The following is a 15364-nucleotide window of genomic DNA, read 5'->3' as shown; positions in this document are numbered from 1 at the left end:
TGTGTCAATAAAGGACTAAACACACCCATGGGACAGTCAAATAAAAATTAAGAACTAGCATAGAAATGTTGAAATCCCATCTATTCCTCTTCCATTTCTTCCTACAATGTATAAATTTCCTCTGCATTCATTTGATGTCTGAATACTGTTCTAGGATAAACCGACCCACTTCAACCTACTGTAACTGATTCATGCTCCAAATGTTATCCGTGAGATAAAATGACAGGGTAGGAGAGATGTGAACATGACAGGCTGACAGCTAAGGAATTGGGGGAGCAGAGTGAAGGGTCTTGTCCAATATCACAGAAGAAACTCATCATGAACATAGAACTGGACTTGGAATTCCTCAGCCTCGGTCTAGTCTGTTAGGCAGCAAGATTTTCCTTGCTTCCTTTTAAGGCTTTTTAATAGGCTCGCTTCAGGATGATGATGTCCTTTTGGAAAAGGAATTTCGGCTTAAAAATCATGATTTTTTAATGAGTATTTTCTTGTCTCCTTAACTTCTCAAAAGATGGAATATTTTCCTTTAAGTTAATGCATCTTGAATCTACTAATCCTGTCAATACTTCTTCTCCCTATGCCTAAAAACAAACAAATTTTTCTAATCACCTTCCCTTGAGGATTCAAAAGCAGGAGGAGGTGACGAATAGTACAACACATGTCAGAGATAAGAAAAAAAATATATACTATTTTCTTCACTCCTCCTGTAATTTTTCTTGCACGTTCTCTAAGATCACACAGCTAATGAAAATAATTTGCTTGTGCAAATTCCAGGGAGAAATGCATACGCTCAGACAATGCTTTATACAACGTATTCCAGCCACTTGTTGTCAAAAGGAACCTACATGGCAAAAAAAAAGGCGCAACAGCGCCAGATGTAGATGTCTCAGATGCAGCGGACGGCTCTGCTCTCTCCCAAACTCGTTACAGACACAGCAGGGTGTGCTCTGTAGCCACAGCGAGGACGGTGTCACCCAGGAGCCCAGGGCACCACCTGCCCTGCGGCCCACGCTGGCAGGGGCAGCGCTGCTGTCACAGGACTGGGTTTCGTGCCGTGGCTCTGGGGACAGAACTGCCTTGGCTGGTTGCAGCTGCAGGCTTCACTCCCTTTTCCCCTTCTATTTTCTGCCCTCTCACTTCTCTTCTGCCGTGCCAGCTCTGCGTACAGAAGAACCTGTGGCAGTGTTTTCGGAGAGTTAAACTGCTTTCACAGCAGAAAGAGATACCGTACACGTCTACAGCTGGTGCACAAAGCATGTGCGTTTTGTTCAGATAGGTAGAAACTTTGTCGTGTTCAAAGGACTCCTGTTGCCTGAGTTTCTTTGCTTCTCAGCCTCATAAACACTCAAAAGTATGGTATTTAGCGTCATTGGTACAAATTGTCTTCAGCTGCCTTTGAGAAGTGAATTGCTCTAATGAAAATCACCAGTATTTTTTGGCTAGAGAACAATTTTCTAGAAAACTAACCGAGGTTGCTCTCATGGCTGAATGGAAAGATTTGTGTCCCACTCCCAGAGAGATGGCCTGTTTCATTTTCCGTGACTGTTTGGAGCAATCACTGACCTACTGTAGGTACCGGGGACACGGGAGAAGAATCTGAGACTGCATTCTCTGCCCAAGTCCACGGGGATTTTAAATTGCTCGCCTTCAGAATGGTGTCATTTAAGCTGGTTTCCATAGGGAAATGGAAAGTATATTCACATACAACAACATTTAGGAGGCCAAAGGGCTGTGGCCCGTATGGTTGTGAACATTCTGGCCTCAATCCAACGCATTCTTAAAGCCCGTGCTTACCCTTAAGTACGTTGGGGTCTGCATAACTCGCGCGTTTAATATAGAAGCCTAAATGCTGTGCAGGATTTGAACCCAAGCTGGCAGTTCCCAAAGAGGCAGAACCACAATGTGTTGATGTGTAAAATTGCATGTGTCTAAACAGGCACGTAGGAGGGTCTGGTGTGGTATTTGCGGTGCTTCGTTGTATTTGGTGGTGGTATTTGGGCAGGGAGGTGGCAGAGTGGGATGAGGGCCGGCTCAGCCGACAAGGGCTACACTCGCCCATCCTGCGTGAGAATTTAGCGGGGGGATTTTGTGTGGCTGTTTGCCTTGGGATTGCAGGTTATGTGTGATGTTGACTAAAAGGCTGGATTCAGCATGGGGCTTTATCCTCCAGCGCCGCCCTCTGCATGCGGCGGGCTCAGCCCAAGGCAATACAGCTAGCTTAGAATAGTGGTCAACCAGCACTGCTCTCACAAATCCAGCCTAAATTCAAGCAGAACACAGGAAAAACTGAGGTGCCACCTGCATTTTCAAAGAGGGAAGAAATTTGTGCGCGAATACATGAGTATGCATGAAGGAGACACATTTTAAGGATTTAGTCTGTGGCCGCCCCATGTTTATGTTTGCATTGTAGAAGTGTTTGTGTGAACGAGAAGGATGTTTAGGTATAAGGTGTGTTCGCTTACATGTTTTGCTCGGTTGTTGGCGAATTTCAGAAGCGAAACAAATCGGTGAGCTCTGAAACTCACGCAGCGTGGTTTCCCGTGGGTTTGTACCCGTGTTCATTGTGGGCCCCTAAGGAAGAGTTTCTGGATGTTGGAGCATCGATAAGATCTCTCTCAGGCAGATTCCCTGGTACCTGAAAAAATACGAGTCCGTGCAGCTGCTTTTCTCACCATCGGGGCCACAATCTCTCTCCTCTTTCCCCAGCAGTTTCCTTTAAACACTTTAAAACTCGTCTCTCTCACTTGTCAAATCCAGTGACAACATTGGGTGACAGGTTCAAAAGTTTTGGGGGACTGGAGAGAGAGGGGCAAAGAGACCACGGGCAGCACAAGCACGGTTCCTACAGGAAAATAGTCTGCAATTCCTGCATAAAATTCTCTTGAAAAGGCCATTTTTCAGGTCTAAAAGGTCGTCATGTGAAAAATATTGACCGGTTTCAGTAAATTCTTCTTCTGAGTGTGTCAGTAAGGCTCCTTGTTATAAACCCTCCAGTCTTAGTTGTGTCAGAGAAAAAGCAGTTGCAGCTTTATGCTCTCTTAATTGTCTGTACATGCCATAACATTTGTCGATGATATTTGTGTGCCTGGTGATGAAATATCCCATTTTTAGCTCCTTAGCAGAAAAAGGGGAGGCTTTTTTGGTGCTTCTTTTATTTCAACTGTGTGGCCAAATCAGGGATTTATGATTTCAGGAGAGACAGTAGCTACTGCTCTTGGATTTTTCTTTTTCTCTTTCTTTTTTTTTTTTTTTTTAATTGTTTTCCTTTGAAATTCCAGAGTTAGTGTTTTGTCTGCTTTCTCCCTGACCCTCTTCGGAGGCAGGCGTGTGTTTTTTCACCAGAAAAACTGGAAACAAAGAATCGTTGTCTTTAAGCTGTAGCAGGCAGGAAACCCAACTCACAAGGGATCACCCTGAGCCAGCGCTGTCCCAGAGTAGACTCCAGTTCTCTGAATTCAACCTGACAGCTTGTCTGGAGCACTTTCTAAGTAACCATTATCCTTCCTTTTCTCCCAGCAAAAGAGCTATTATTTTTTTGCCTAGGGTTCACTGCAAGCAATGTTATTGCACATGGGGGGGGGGGGGGGGTTTACACGTTTGCTGGGGTGCACAGTCCCTCCCGTGACAAGCTCTTTGGCTTTTTCCTAAGCCAAGAGTAAATTTGTTCCCTGATAATGGGTTAAATGGGCAAATGCTGTAAAAACGCTCGCTGCCGTGTCTCTGCGCATGTGTGTGCCTTCCCTTCCCTTTTCTGCTACGCGTGGGTATTGCTGCGTCTGGCTTTTCGCTTCGTGAATATGCCCTTCTTTTTCTTTACTTCTGCATTTGTGTATTGTTTAATAAGTGCAAACTACAAGCACGTTAACGGCTTGGTTTTACCCCCCCCCCCGTGTGCTGGTGGGGAAAACACGCACCCCGCTGTTTGCATATTTGGGCACGCTCGTGTATGTGTTTTGGATGAACGCGTACATACGTGTGCGAGGGGCGCGCAGAAACGGGCCTTTCAGAGCACGCAATCATCGTGTGCCCGCGTTTCTGCTCGTGGGGCCGCTCGTGGCCGCAGCCCCGCCGTAGCTACGCCACACGTACGTGGCCTGGAAAGCGGCTGCTCTCCAGAGCTGGCTCTGGGAGGGATTCTCAGGACACATGCTTCAGACTTTGTGCACTGTGCATTGGGACTTCTGCTGCTGCTATTAAAAAAAAAAAAAGCAACAACAACAACAAAAATTCTCATTACTTCCTCCTGTTCATCATAATGTGTCTTTGTAAGCGTTGCACAGGGTAACTCAGATGTGAATCAGGAAGCTCCGCGGCTGCACGGCTCTGGGATGTTTTTCTAGCCACACTCGCACCACTGGGGGCTGTCGCCTATGGCTCAAAGCAAGCAGGGAGTGACTCCAAGTTTTGGAGGCCGGAGCTTTCTTCTGAGCAGGGGAGCAGAGCTCCAGGCTCTAGATCTGCGGAGTGTAGGAGCTCCTTCACCTCTCGCTGCCGGGCTAAGTCTAATGAGGGAGAGGGATCACAGACCTCAAGCCAGAGCGGAGGAAGGGACCAGGACTACCCTAAGTGTGCCCCTGCAAGCTGAAGGAGTCCCCTTTGAAAATCCTGAACCCCAGTTCTGTGCACGCACTATGTTAAGGTCCAGATCCTGATTGACGCTGGAAATAAGTGGGCTTCAGCCACAGTACTTCAATCCAACACTGGGTCTGGAATAGAGGTTAAACTGGAAATGTTTGATCGCTCTGAGCTGTATTTCCATAAGGACAGCAATGCATAACCAGGCTCTCAGCTACTTTCAGAAGTTCCCCGAGCTAAACCTGTTCTTCATGTCCATGCTCTGCAACAGAGTTCTTGTATAAATCCAGCAGTCAGTCCCTTCTCATTTGGTCTGAGTTGACTTCAGTTCAAAAACCAATGCTGTTCCAAGCCTGGACTTTTGTTTCCTTATCTGTAAAACGGGTTAATAACAATGTAGAGGTGTTTGATAATGTTATTTTTTAAATTGTGAAATAATCAAATAGCCTGATAATGTAGAATAGGAGCTATTTTGACATTATTCTGCACTCAGCTAGTTGCTTCCTCTCGGTGGACAGACTTAGAACTACCTCATTCCACACATGATCCCTGTACTGGTGACTCTTCAGCACAAGGAGCAGGACATTGTGGTCTTGAAGCAGAAACGAATGAGTTTGGTGCTTGAAGGCACTGGAAAGTCTTACGTAACCATGAGAACAGCCACAGTAACACTGGCCGCGAATGAACATACAGCACGGCATATGGCATTAATTGCTTTAATTAGCAGAAATAGGAAATTGAAAAGTAATTCACGGCAAAAGAAACGACACCGTGGGTGAGATTTCGAGGCCTCAGTGTACGCAGTTATGACACACGTGTAGCTCGTACCTGGGTGTGTGGCATAGGGCTAAGTGTCACGGGAAGCTAATCGCCGGCTCGCGTGAACCACCTCTTGTAGCCATTTGAAAAGGCCAGAGGAGTCCTTGTCCTCTGCTCTGCCTTCCAGTCCTGGCCCACCATCTCTGCCACACAGTGTCAAACCTCCTCCAGAGGATTCATCCAGAGCCTTTGCAGCTTTGTCCTAAGCAAAACTGTACCTAAGCGAGTCTCTCGCTGCTGACATTGTAAGGTTTTGCACCGTACGTATCACGCGTTTAGTACGTATACTTGGAGCCAGAGTGGGCCTGGGAAGAACCTACAACCTTTATGTCTGCTGCCATCATTTAAAACAATGCGTCTAATGTTTCTAGGAGGAGCTGGAGGTGTTTTTGGCTTCCTTGCCCCTCCAGAAACCCACAGTCTAGGCTTCTTCTCTCCAGCTGGCTTTAAACATAACCCCACCTCTTCAATGCGATCTCCAGGAGGTTAAATGACGGGAGTGTGAGGGCTGGACGCTCAGCAGCTTGGCAGGCCTTGCTTACATGTTTGGTTTGCAGCAGTAGTGGTTTTTTTTTTGTTCCTGTGCGCCTACATTGGGACTTTTCCAAGTGACCAGAATAGTGCCACCACACACAACCTCACTTTGGGAGGAAAAGCGTGAGGTCCTATGCCCTCCTTTCTCTCTCTCTCTCCCTATAAAGCAGTTGCCGCAAAATAGACCCCAAGTGACCACTTAGATTAATCACAAGTCTGGATCCCCTAGGACACCTGGTTCTGCTTTCCTCATTTAGAGAAGCTAATTTAAATTCCAGCCACCAAGCCAGGATCCTTTCTTCCGACTGAAGCAGAAGGACTCATTGCAAAAAACCAGACTGAGTTCTGCATGGAGAATCCCGTGGATCCCGTAGCCCGCTTCAAATTTGCAGCCTTCTCCTTCCCCTTCCCCTGATTTGCTTCATTGACGTCTGCAAGGCCAAATCCTGTCTGGAAACACAGTGCTTGAGCTCCCTAACTAAATAATCATAGAATACCAGGTTGGAAGGGACCTCAAGGATCATCTGGTCCAACCTTTCTTGAGGAAAAATAAGGCAGGGCATTCAGGAGCGGTTCCTTCTGTATTTCTGGTTTGGGCTTTTTTTCCATCATGTCAAGCGGGGCCATTTGAGCTTTTTTTTTTCTGTCAAGCACCCCAAGATGCTGTTGTAAGGAATCCAAAGACGATGGCTACACGACTGCAGTCATTACTGTTGTCATTGTTCATCTGAGTCATCAAGACAGACTTGGTCAGAGGCTGCCAGTGCGTTTCAGAGGGAAATGGAGGCGGTGTTAGTAAGAGTCACCGGCACTTGGGAAACTCACCTTTATTTTCTTCCTGGCTCTGTCCCCATGACTTAAGAGAAGCGACTTTCCATCCTCTGTCTGGCTAATCCCCTTGGAGATATCAGCTCCAGTAGGCAGAGATCGGTGGGCTCTTTCTATTGCTTAGCACCTACCATGCTGGGGAATCTAGATGCCTCCACAAGTTTACTGTACCTGTGTTTTCTCTAGACATCTTCTACAAAAGCTAACTCCAGGAAGAAAACCCATCTCAGGGGATGAAAGTTTCCTGGGAGGTTTCAAGCCACTCTCAGCTCTGCGAGAGGGCTCCTCACAAGGGGAATGCGACGGGGGTAGCATTTGCTCAGGCAGAGCTCAGCGTTTGGATGCTTTGGTGTTACCTGTAGTACTGAGATGCGGTCCCACGGCTATCGTGTGAACCCAGGCATGACACAGCCCACGGGTCTGACAGAGGGAGCTAATGTTCAGACCAGTCACTCTGGTGAGACAGCGAGCCCCAGCAGTTCATAAAGCAGCCAGTGCCTGGCTGGAAAAGATCTGCTGCTGCTGCTGCCCGTGATGCCATGAGTAGGATAAATATGCCCTGCTACGCCTTCCCAGCCCCGCTCACAATTAAGGGCACTACACCAGCATAGACGGCATTTCAGGTCAGAATCCCCTATAGTGCCTATAAAGAATTTAGTTCATAAATGACCCAGCCCCACTGTATCCATCCTAGATCAAAAAGGCCTGAAAAATGAGGATATGACAGGCCCAGTGCCCATCGTTCTCCTGGAAAGCCTTATCAAGGCTGGTAGCACAGAATTGTGCCTGAATCCGGTTTGACTGAAAAAGTTCCTCCAGAGAGAGCAGGATGAAGGGGCTGTCAGCACTCACCGAGCAGCTCAGGAAGCACAGGGACTGTGAGCCTATTGTTCAGCCGAAATCCCCCCCCCCCCCCCTTGCTTCTCCCCTCTGTCCCAAGCTCTCAGATTTATAAAACACCATTTAATAACAAAAAATCTAAGAACTTTTAAAAGCTTATCAGAGAGGTTTCGCTCCCTAATACATCATATCTTAAACACAGATTCCCTAATGGCTTGTTCATTGGACTGCATTCAAGCTGAAAGGACTGCTAGGCATCCGAGATGGACTTTGCTGTGGTGTGGAAATCTGCTCAGGGAGTTTAAGCCTGGTTTCCTAGGGAAATGAGTCTGCGCGTGTCTGTCCATCTGCCCCCAGCAATATTTGAGATTATTCGTCTGTTTAGACTACATATGATCCAGAGGTGTGGGGAACAGGAGTGAAGTAGCACTCCAGCTGTGAGCTGAGAGGGGGGATGTCTGTAAAGTTGGGCTGGTGGTTCGGCGGAGCCTGCCTTGTCTTCCCGACTGCAATGCCATACCTCCTACACCTACACAGCACAAAGCGCCGCCCTTCTCCTCCTCCATGTCCCCCAGTCTCATCCAAGGGATCCTTGGGACACACTCCTCTGTTCCTTCCCCACATCAGGTCCTTCCTTTGCTGCATCAGACGGTCTGACAAGGAGAAACTGCAGAGGTTTGGATAATTCAGCTCATCTCTTGAACTTTACAGGACAGCCTGCCTAATGCCCAGCCTCGATCTTGCTAATTTTGCCATGTTCTAAACCTTTCCTCAGCCTTCTGCACAGCCTAGCAGGCTGTTTCACTACTGTGTTATTTCTGATTTACATCTAATTCCAGAGGAATCAATAGGCTTTGACAGGGGAGTTGCACAGCAGAGGATGAGAACATCCAAATAGCACAGAGGGTGGAGCCAAGGGAGCTTTGGGGTGAGAAAGTATAGACCAAGGTTAGAGAGGGTGCAGAGACCAGTGCTGCACAGTCTGTTCCCCACAGCCTGATTTCTGGGAAAGCCACTTCATCTGGAAAAGGCAGCTAAAGCCCGAGGAAAGTGCATTTATGCATGTAAATAAATAAAATTATATTTAAGCTTCTTCCCAGGCGTGCTGTGAGTGTGAATGTTTGCAAAGCTGTGAGATCCTTAGTTGAAAGGTGCTGTGAAAGTGCAAAGCATTATTAATATCCTTTACCTTACTCATAATAGAGTATGCATTCATTCTGGGGAATTTCTGGACATAAACCAGACAGCTGCAGAATGACATTTCTTGAAAGCATCTATGATTTATTTTCTGCTCTTTAATTCCATTTTGTATTGAACACACATTTGTCATAGGACTGTTGTTCCACTGGGTCTTTTAAGTCTAAAACAGACTTGGGGACCTGATCCTTAGCTGGTATAAATTTGCCCCTATCTTCACCGTAGCTATTTGCTGATTTACACCAGAAGAGGACCTCAGCCCAAGCCTTTTAATTGAATTTCCACAGCACGGCAAGTTTCGGTCTAAAATCCAAGTGGCTTTAATGACAGATAAGACTCTCCCTCTAACTAACCGTCTGGCTGGAGTTCTGTAGGATCTCTTCGAGCCACTGGGCGTCAGGTCCTGGGAATGATATTGTTTTTGCAGAAACTCGAGTCTCTGGATAGGTTCCCTGGCGGTGCCTTTCCATTTTGTTTTAAACACGTTCAGCTTTAGAGTCTGGGCCTGGAAGCTGGGAGGGCTGGTGTGGTTCTTTCACGTTGCACGGATTCTTTTGAAAACAAAACAAAAATAGCTTAGCGGATTTGGACCTCTTTTTTTGGTCTTGAGAGGGAGAGAAAGAGTTGGAAACTTGCAGTAGCTGAGTGAACACGTTGTTTCAATAGCAGCGCCTGTATTGCTGACTGTCATATTCAACCCTCCTTACCGCTGCAAAGCCACGCTCAGAGCTAAGTCTCATCCTAACTCCTCAAGTGCGGCTGCCCCTCTATTTGCCCACACTTTACTCCATCATCCACTCTTTACTCCATAATCCATACTATACAGGGAAAACTGAGGCAAAGGGACTCCTCTGAGGTGTGCTAAAACTACGTTAAACCTGGGCTGAGGCACACGCACACACCATCCTTCCAAGCTGATGTTTTATGTCCTAAAATGTAGGCTACAAGGTAACCCATTCAGAGGGGTTTTGAAGGATAATTTTGACCAGGCTTAGCCAAACTCACCTGCAGAACCAAGCCTTGACCCCGTAAAGCCCAAGCAGCCACGGCAATACATGCCTGGCCAGCACATCTGACTGTAATAGTGTCACTTACCGGTTAAAAAAGCCCTCGGGAGACGCACTTTACATCCTTTCTGTGACGCTGTGAGCCAAGCAGGCTCCTCCTCTGTGACAAAGTTTCTCCATCTGGAGGAGGAGGAGGATCATCTATCCAGATGACGGCCTATTTGTTTACTCAAAGCATGCTGATGCATCTGAATCAACCAACCCATTTGTAGCAGTTGATTCGCTTCGGTCAAATATCTGACCCAAAAGAATCAGAGAAAATTGAAATTTTTCAATGCGTTCTGCTACTTTCGGAAAGGAAATTTGCACTGATTTGAAAATAATTTTTCTGTTGGAAAATGAATTGCTACCTTTCTTTTTTAACAAGATCACCACGGAAGTGACTTTTCCCTTGAAATTACACAACGGCAAAACTGCTTCTGATTGAGCTAACCAAAATGTACGTTAGCATCTCAAACGGTGGAAATTTCTGAGGTTTTGCCTTTCTCTCTCAATGCAGAACTCTTCTTCTTCCCCCCCCCCCCCCCCCCCCAATATTTCCCAAAACATTGCTCTAATAGCTCTAGTTGTAATCCTCCTGAAGGATATCCCAGGGGAGAAATGAGAGCCTGAGACTGGCTGCAAAGGGGACATGGGAAAAGCTGGTGGTTACTTCAGGCCCCATCTCTGCTCTCCTGATTTCTGTCACTGACAGAGCAGCAGCCCGAGCTCCGGGTGCGCTTAGGATTTCCACAATGGATTTCCAGCGAGGAAAACGCCACCCTTGCAAACAGCATCTTGCTCATGACAGCGACAACTGCTGAGGACTGAGCTTGGGGATAAAGTTCCCAGGCTGGAAGGCACTTTCCAGCCCTGCTGCTCCCTGCCCGGCCATGGGAGCGGGGACAGGGCTCCCTCCTGGGGACAGCGTGGCTGGGGCTGCCACCCCCCCCTTTCAGAGATAGCCCGTCGCACTCTTTGTACCAGGCTGAAACCGTAGCGGTTTGTTTTTCAGTCTGATCTATTTGCAGTGGGGTTTGTGGTTTCTAGTAAAAAGGGAAAAAACAAATAAGTAAAATAAAAATAAAACCAGGCAGATTACATGAGCTCTGTTTTCCCCCATTCCCTTCTCTTCCCTCCTCCTCTTTCTCTCCCTCTCTTCCCCTCCCCTTCCCTCTCCCGTCCCTTCTCTGTTTTCCTTTCCATGCCAATAACTAGAAGGCTGTAATTTCAAAGCGGCAGCAGCTTTCCCAGCTCTGGGAGGAATGCGCAAGTGCCTGGGATGTTTCCGCAGGGAGCTGCGCAGCCCCGCTGTGCTGTGCAGCCCAAGGGGGCACGAGGCAGTGCTCGCTCCTTTCCAGCGGCCTGCTCAGAGGGGCATTTTGAATTTTACCTGAGAGGATGCCTTTTCCCCTTTTTCCCCTCCTTGAAATAGCTTCGTGATCGTGTGTGTCAAGTCTTCGGCCTCCCTGGGTTTTGAAGTCGCTGTTTCTTTTCTGTGAAATAACAAAAGGGTTCGCTCATCCTCCTTTTCTGCCCGTGGTCTTCTGCCGTCTTGGGAGAAGAGAAAGGGGGTCTCCTTTGGACGAGATGAGTCGCTCACTAAACTCCAGTGAGCGCAACGACTCCACTCCACGATCAGAATGCTCGAGCGTTGCCCCAACAGCTAGTCCCAGCCGCTGCGTTTACACCTTGTTGCCTTTGTGAGAGGGTCGAGGTAGCACAGGAGGTAGGGGAGAGGAAAAAGAATAGATTTGCGTAATACCAAGGCAGATGGGAACAAGATACGAAGTTAGATTCCTTCAAGTTTTTTCTGGGAAGAGTTGATTTCAACTGCTCTGTGCCTGCTGCCTTCAACCCCTCTGTGCCCGTTGTCTTTTGCCATGAGATCCCTCCTATGATGCAGTCAGGAGAACAGGATGGGGCAGTAATATGAATTCTGGCCTCACCAAAAGTAAGTTGTCCCAATGGGAAGCACAGATTCTGCAATGCAAGATCAAAATGAGACCGTGGGAGAAGACGGGCATGGCCGGCTTGTGTTGGGAGCATCAGAAGGGCAGAAGATTTGGGGACAGTCAGTAAGAAAAGAGCTAGAATTATGTTATGAAAAGAAATAGAAGTGTTTATTATTGTATTGCGTATTGAAGATGACAGCACGAACCTCCGATACTTTCAGGGTTTGATTAAGGGGCAGGAGCAGATCCTCTGTACAAGGTGTTAACCACCCGCCTGTAGTCCTGTGTCATTTTTTTAGGGACAGGTATAGACAGCCGGGGCAGATTCTGTGAGTTTCTTACTACTTTTCACAAAGTGAGATTCTACACAAAGTCTAGCATGCAGACAGGACCCCTACTGCATGAGCCCATCTCACACGACTGTTCTTGTTCCTTACTGGTTTTACAGCGTCCTTGAATCCACAGTACACGCTGGGTGACATCCCGTTAGAAGTATCGGTTCCCTGTCCCCAAGGACTGTGCTCTAGGTGACATAACCAGCTGATACCGAGCCACACTCTCCTCTGCTTCCACTGCCGGGGCATATCCCCGTGCAGCAGTGCGAGATGGGCACATCTGACTCCCAACTAGATACTACTGGGTGCAAATATACGTGGCAGAACCTGGCTGTCAGCTCACCCTTCCTCTGCTTTGCAGCTTTCCGAGCTACGCTCACTCCAAATGTAAAGACTGTTCTTTGAGTTACAGGTTTCTGTTATGAGAAATGATACGAAGAGGAGGAACAGATGTTGATGTTGAAGTGATTTATAGAAAGGGCTGTGATATTTTCAACAAAAGCTTTTGCACAAAAAGGTTGCTTTCAAAAAGAACTTGCGTTTCCAAAAAGTACTGAAAAAAGTTCCAACATGGAAGCAGGTCAGAATTTATACATTTTAAAAAAATCCAGTTTTCTGTTCAAAACATGGACGTAAACTAGAATGGAAGTTAAGGTACAATAAAAGATAGAAAATTAATGAAGTATCTACATAATATTTTTTCTTGCCTCATCTGCGTATTTTCATTTTACGGTGACGTTTTTAATTTCTAGTGAAATCTCTTTGTTTTGTAGTGCAGTTTCAAAAATACCAGCTCTTAGCATTAGAAGACTTTTTCCATCCCAGTCGCTGTTATTCCGGTTCCCCGTGTCTCGTACCTGCCTTGCTCTCTGTTCATTCCTCCTCTTCTGTTCTAGCACGTATAAGGTCTTTCTCTGTCATTACAGGCCCTCCTGTTGCAGGGACGCAAAATGTGAATAAGACAACAGAACAGCAACGGCCCCAGCCAGGTAACTGCCGATTTTGTCCCCGCTGCATTTGCTAAGTGATTAGATTTGTGCTAGATCGGATGAGGAAACGTGTCGAGCAGCACCAGCCGTGGGCACAGGACAAACAGGCAGAACCTCACAGGGAAGTCTCGGAGTAATGAGTCAACTGTGACCGAGCAGTGACAGCAGTTGTTCCAAACTGTTTCTATTTTACTGCGTTGTCCTTCCCCATTCGAAAGAAACGTCCTGGTTTCAGCCGAGTCACGTGCAGCGCCGAGCACGGGCTGCATCTCCTTTGAAGCCTCAGGACACGTCGTGTAATCGGCCGTGAAGGGGCTCGGAGCTGTTTATGGTGGAGTGTCTGCTCGTTGCCTCTTCACCTCTGCTGCAGCCATGTTCGGTGGATCCAAACAGAATCCGCAGGGTTTCCCCTGCGTCAAAGAAAACCAAATAAGAAAAGCAAACCCTGTTGGGCAGCAAGCAGTAGTGCTTCCTGCTCGTTTCCCAAGGGGCCTTTGGAAAGCTAAATACCACCTTCTCTGCTTTGCACAGCTGCTTTCTATCCCCTTTTTTTTTTTTAGGGAGTTGGTTCTTTTGGCATCGATTCAATCCACGAGCAAATGCGATCGATCCAAATCACCAAAACCAGAGAGAAGCAAAGGAGAAGGGTAGAGATTAGGGCTGAGGAGGCCCCGTAAAAAGGGAAGGAATTAATTCCTAACAAAGGCATGGTGGGGTTTTCAAGAAACACTCAGCCTCTTTGGAGCCAGTGACAAAACCCCTGTTACTCTCATTTGTCTAATGCTCGGTTTGCTTCAGTAAGGGAGAGTTGGGTGAACACGCCGTTGACCTCAGAGGGAAGCAAGCTCAACTGCTAACAAGTGACTTGGAAAATCTCGTCTGCTCTCCAGCTCTTTTTATTAGGAGAAATATATTTGCTCCTGATTTGTTACTGTTCCCCTATCTCACACTTCTCTTTTTCACATTTCATGTTTTCTAGTTGACACCTAAGAATAGGGTATGTCCAAAGAGATTACAGAGTTTGAAAGCAGGCAAGTTCTGAAACCAGTGCCAGAAACACTGTGCCATTTTGGATTCCATAAATAATTGGCGGTTGTTTGCTAAAAAAGAAATAAGGAACACACCAGGTCTGCTCCAGGCCCTGGGAGAAGAGGCACTAAGAGAAAAGAAAGAAAACGAAAATTTGAACTGGTTTCTAGAACAAACAATAATGAACTGTGGGGTTTCTTTTTGATGAAACATTTTTTAAAAATAGCTTTTGTTGGGTGTTTTTTCTTTTAGATCCCTATCAAATCCTGGGGCCTACCAGTAGCCGTCTTGCCAATCCAGGTGAGTTCATCTTCAAATTTCAGACCACAATTATCAAAGATTCCTTCGGATCTACTGCTCCAGTCCATACTGGCTGAAGAGCTGCTCTGCCATTGGGGTAGACTGTGAGAGCCACTGACCTTAGCAGCTGCGCTCTCACAAGTGCCTTTGCAAACATCCTTACAGAAAAGTGAGGAAAGTGGTGCCACACCCTCTTTGTCAGGACAAAATCACCATCCTGAATGTTCTTACCCAAAACCAAGCATTCCTGAAGAAAAGTTTTACAGGGGACTTCAAAGCTGGTCTCTCAGATTTGCAGTACAGGTTAGTTTTTCACTGGCTGCTATGGATTAGCCGAATGGAAGGCACAAAACATCTCTGAAAGTCCCTGCATAGTAACTGTCCCTAGCATGTCATCTGCAGGAAACAAGCCCTGACTTTGGGGAATAAGACCTGGGGTGAATCTTGCCTGAACTAACCCAACCTGTAGACGTTGAATGCTTGTCAGGAAACATTCGCATAAGGCTCTTTACTATTAGTATAACCACGCCGAATAAAATAGGAGCCATCTTGTCCGGGGAAGAAATAATCTCACGGAACTGGGATCACCAAGTGGAAAGAACACTGCAGGTACCCCAAACAATATCCATGGTAAACAGTAAGCAATTGAGAGTTGAAATAATCTGCGTTAACTATTCAGTGAAAAATTTTGCAGAACGCTATGCTGGGGAAAAAGCCTGTTTATGAATAGCCCGAAGAATTTAAGGCCAAAGGCGACCATTATGAAATCTAATCTGACCTCAAGCTCACGAACAGAACAAAGGGTTGACTAACTTGTTTGCTGGGAACAGTTTATCCATTGCTATGTAAGATTTTCTAAGCCTTGAAGGAGCAGTTCCCAGTAAAGATCGAGATAGTCCTTCTGTTTCCTGCCTTTG

The 15364-nt window shown here is 46.7% G+C and overlaps 1 protein-coding gene across 3 annotated transcripts in view; it reads left to right on the top strand.

The window, feature by feature from the left end:
- Positions 1 to 15364, top strand: part of FLI1 (Fli-1 proto-oncogene, ETS transcription factor) — an 85932-nt gene that overhangs the window by 67906 nt on the left and 2662 nt on the right. For 2 of the 3 annotated variants that reach the window (XM_086476995.1, XM_086476998.1), the window contains exons 6-8: positions 11728 to 11793; positions 13056 to 13118; positions 14400 to 14447. In XM_086476995.1, the coding sequence (XP_086333121.1) occupies positions 11728 to 11793; positions 13056 to 13118; positions 14400 to 14447 (177 nt within the window). The remainder of the gene's footprint in view (positions 1 to 11727; positions 11794 to 13055; positions 13119 to 14399; positions 14448 to 15364) is intronic. The other variant, XM_086476996.1, reaches the window with a different exon arrangement.

The sequence above is a fragment of the Leptosomus discolor genome, chromosome 22, assembly GCF_034619465.1.
Source record: "Leptosomus discolor isolate bLepDis1 chromosome 22, bLepDis1.hap2, whole genome shotgun sequence".
Classification (NCBI taxonomy): Eukaryota; Metazoa; Chordata; class Aves; order Leptosomiformes; family Leptosomidae; genus Leptosomus; species Leptosomus discolor.
The sequence above is the reverse complement of the archived record's forward strand: the minus strand, read 5'-3'. Positions and strand labels throughout refer to the sequence as shown.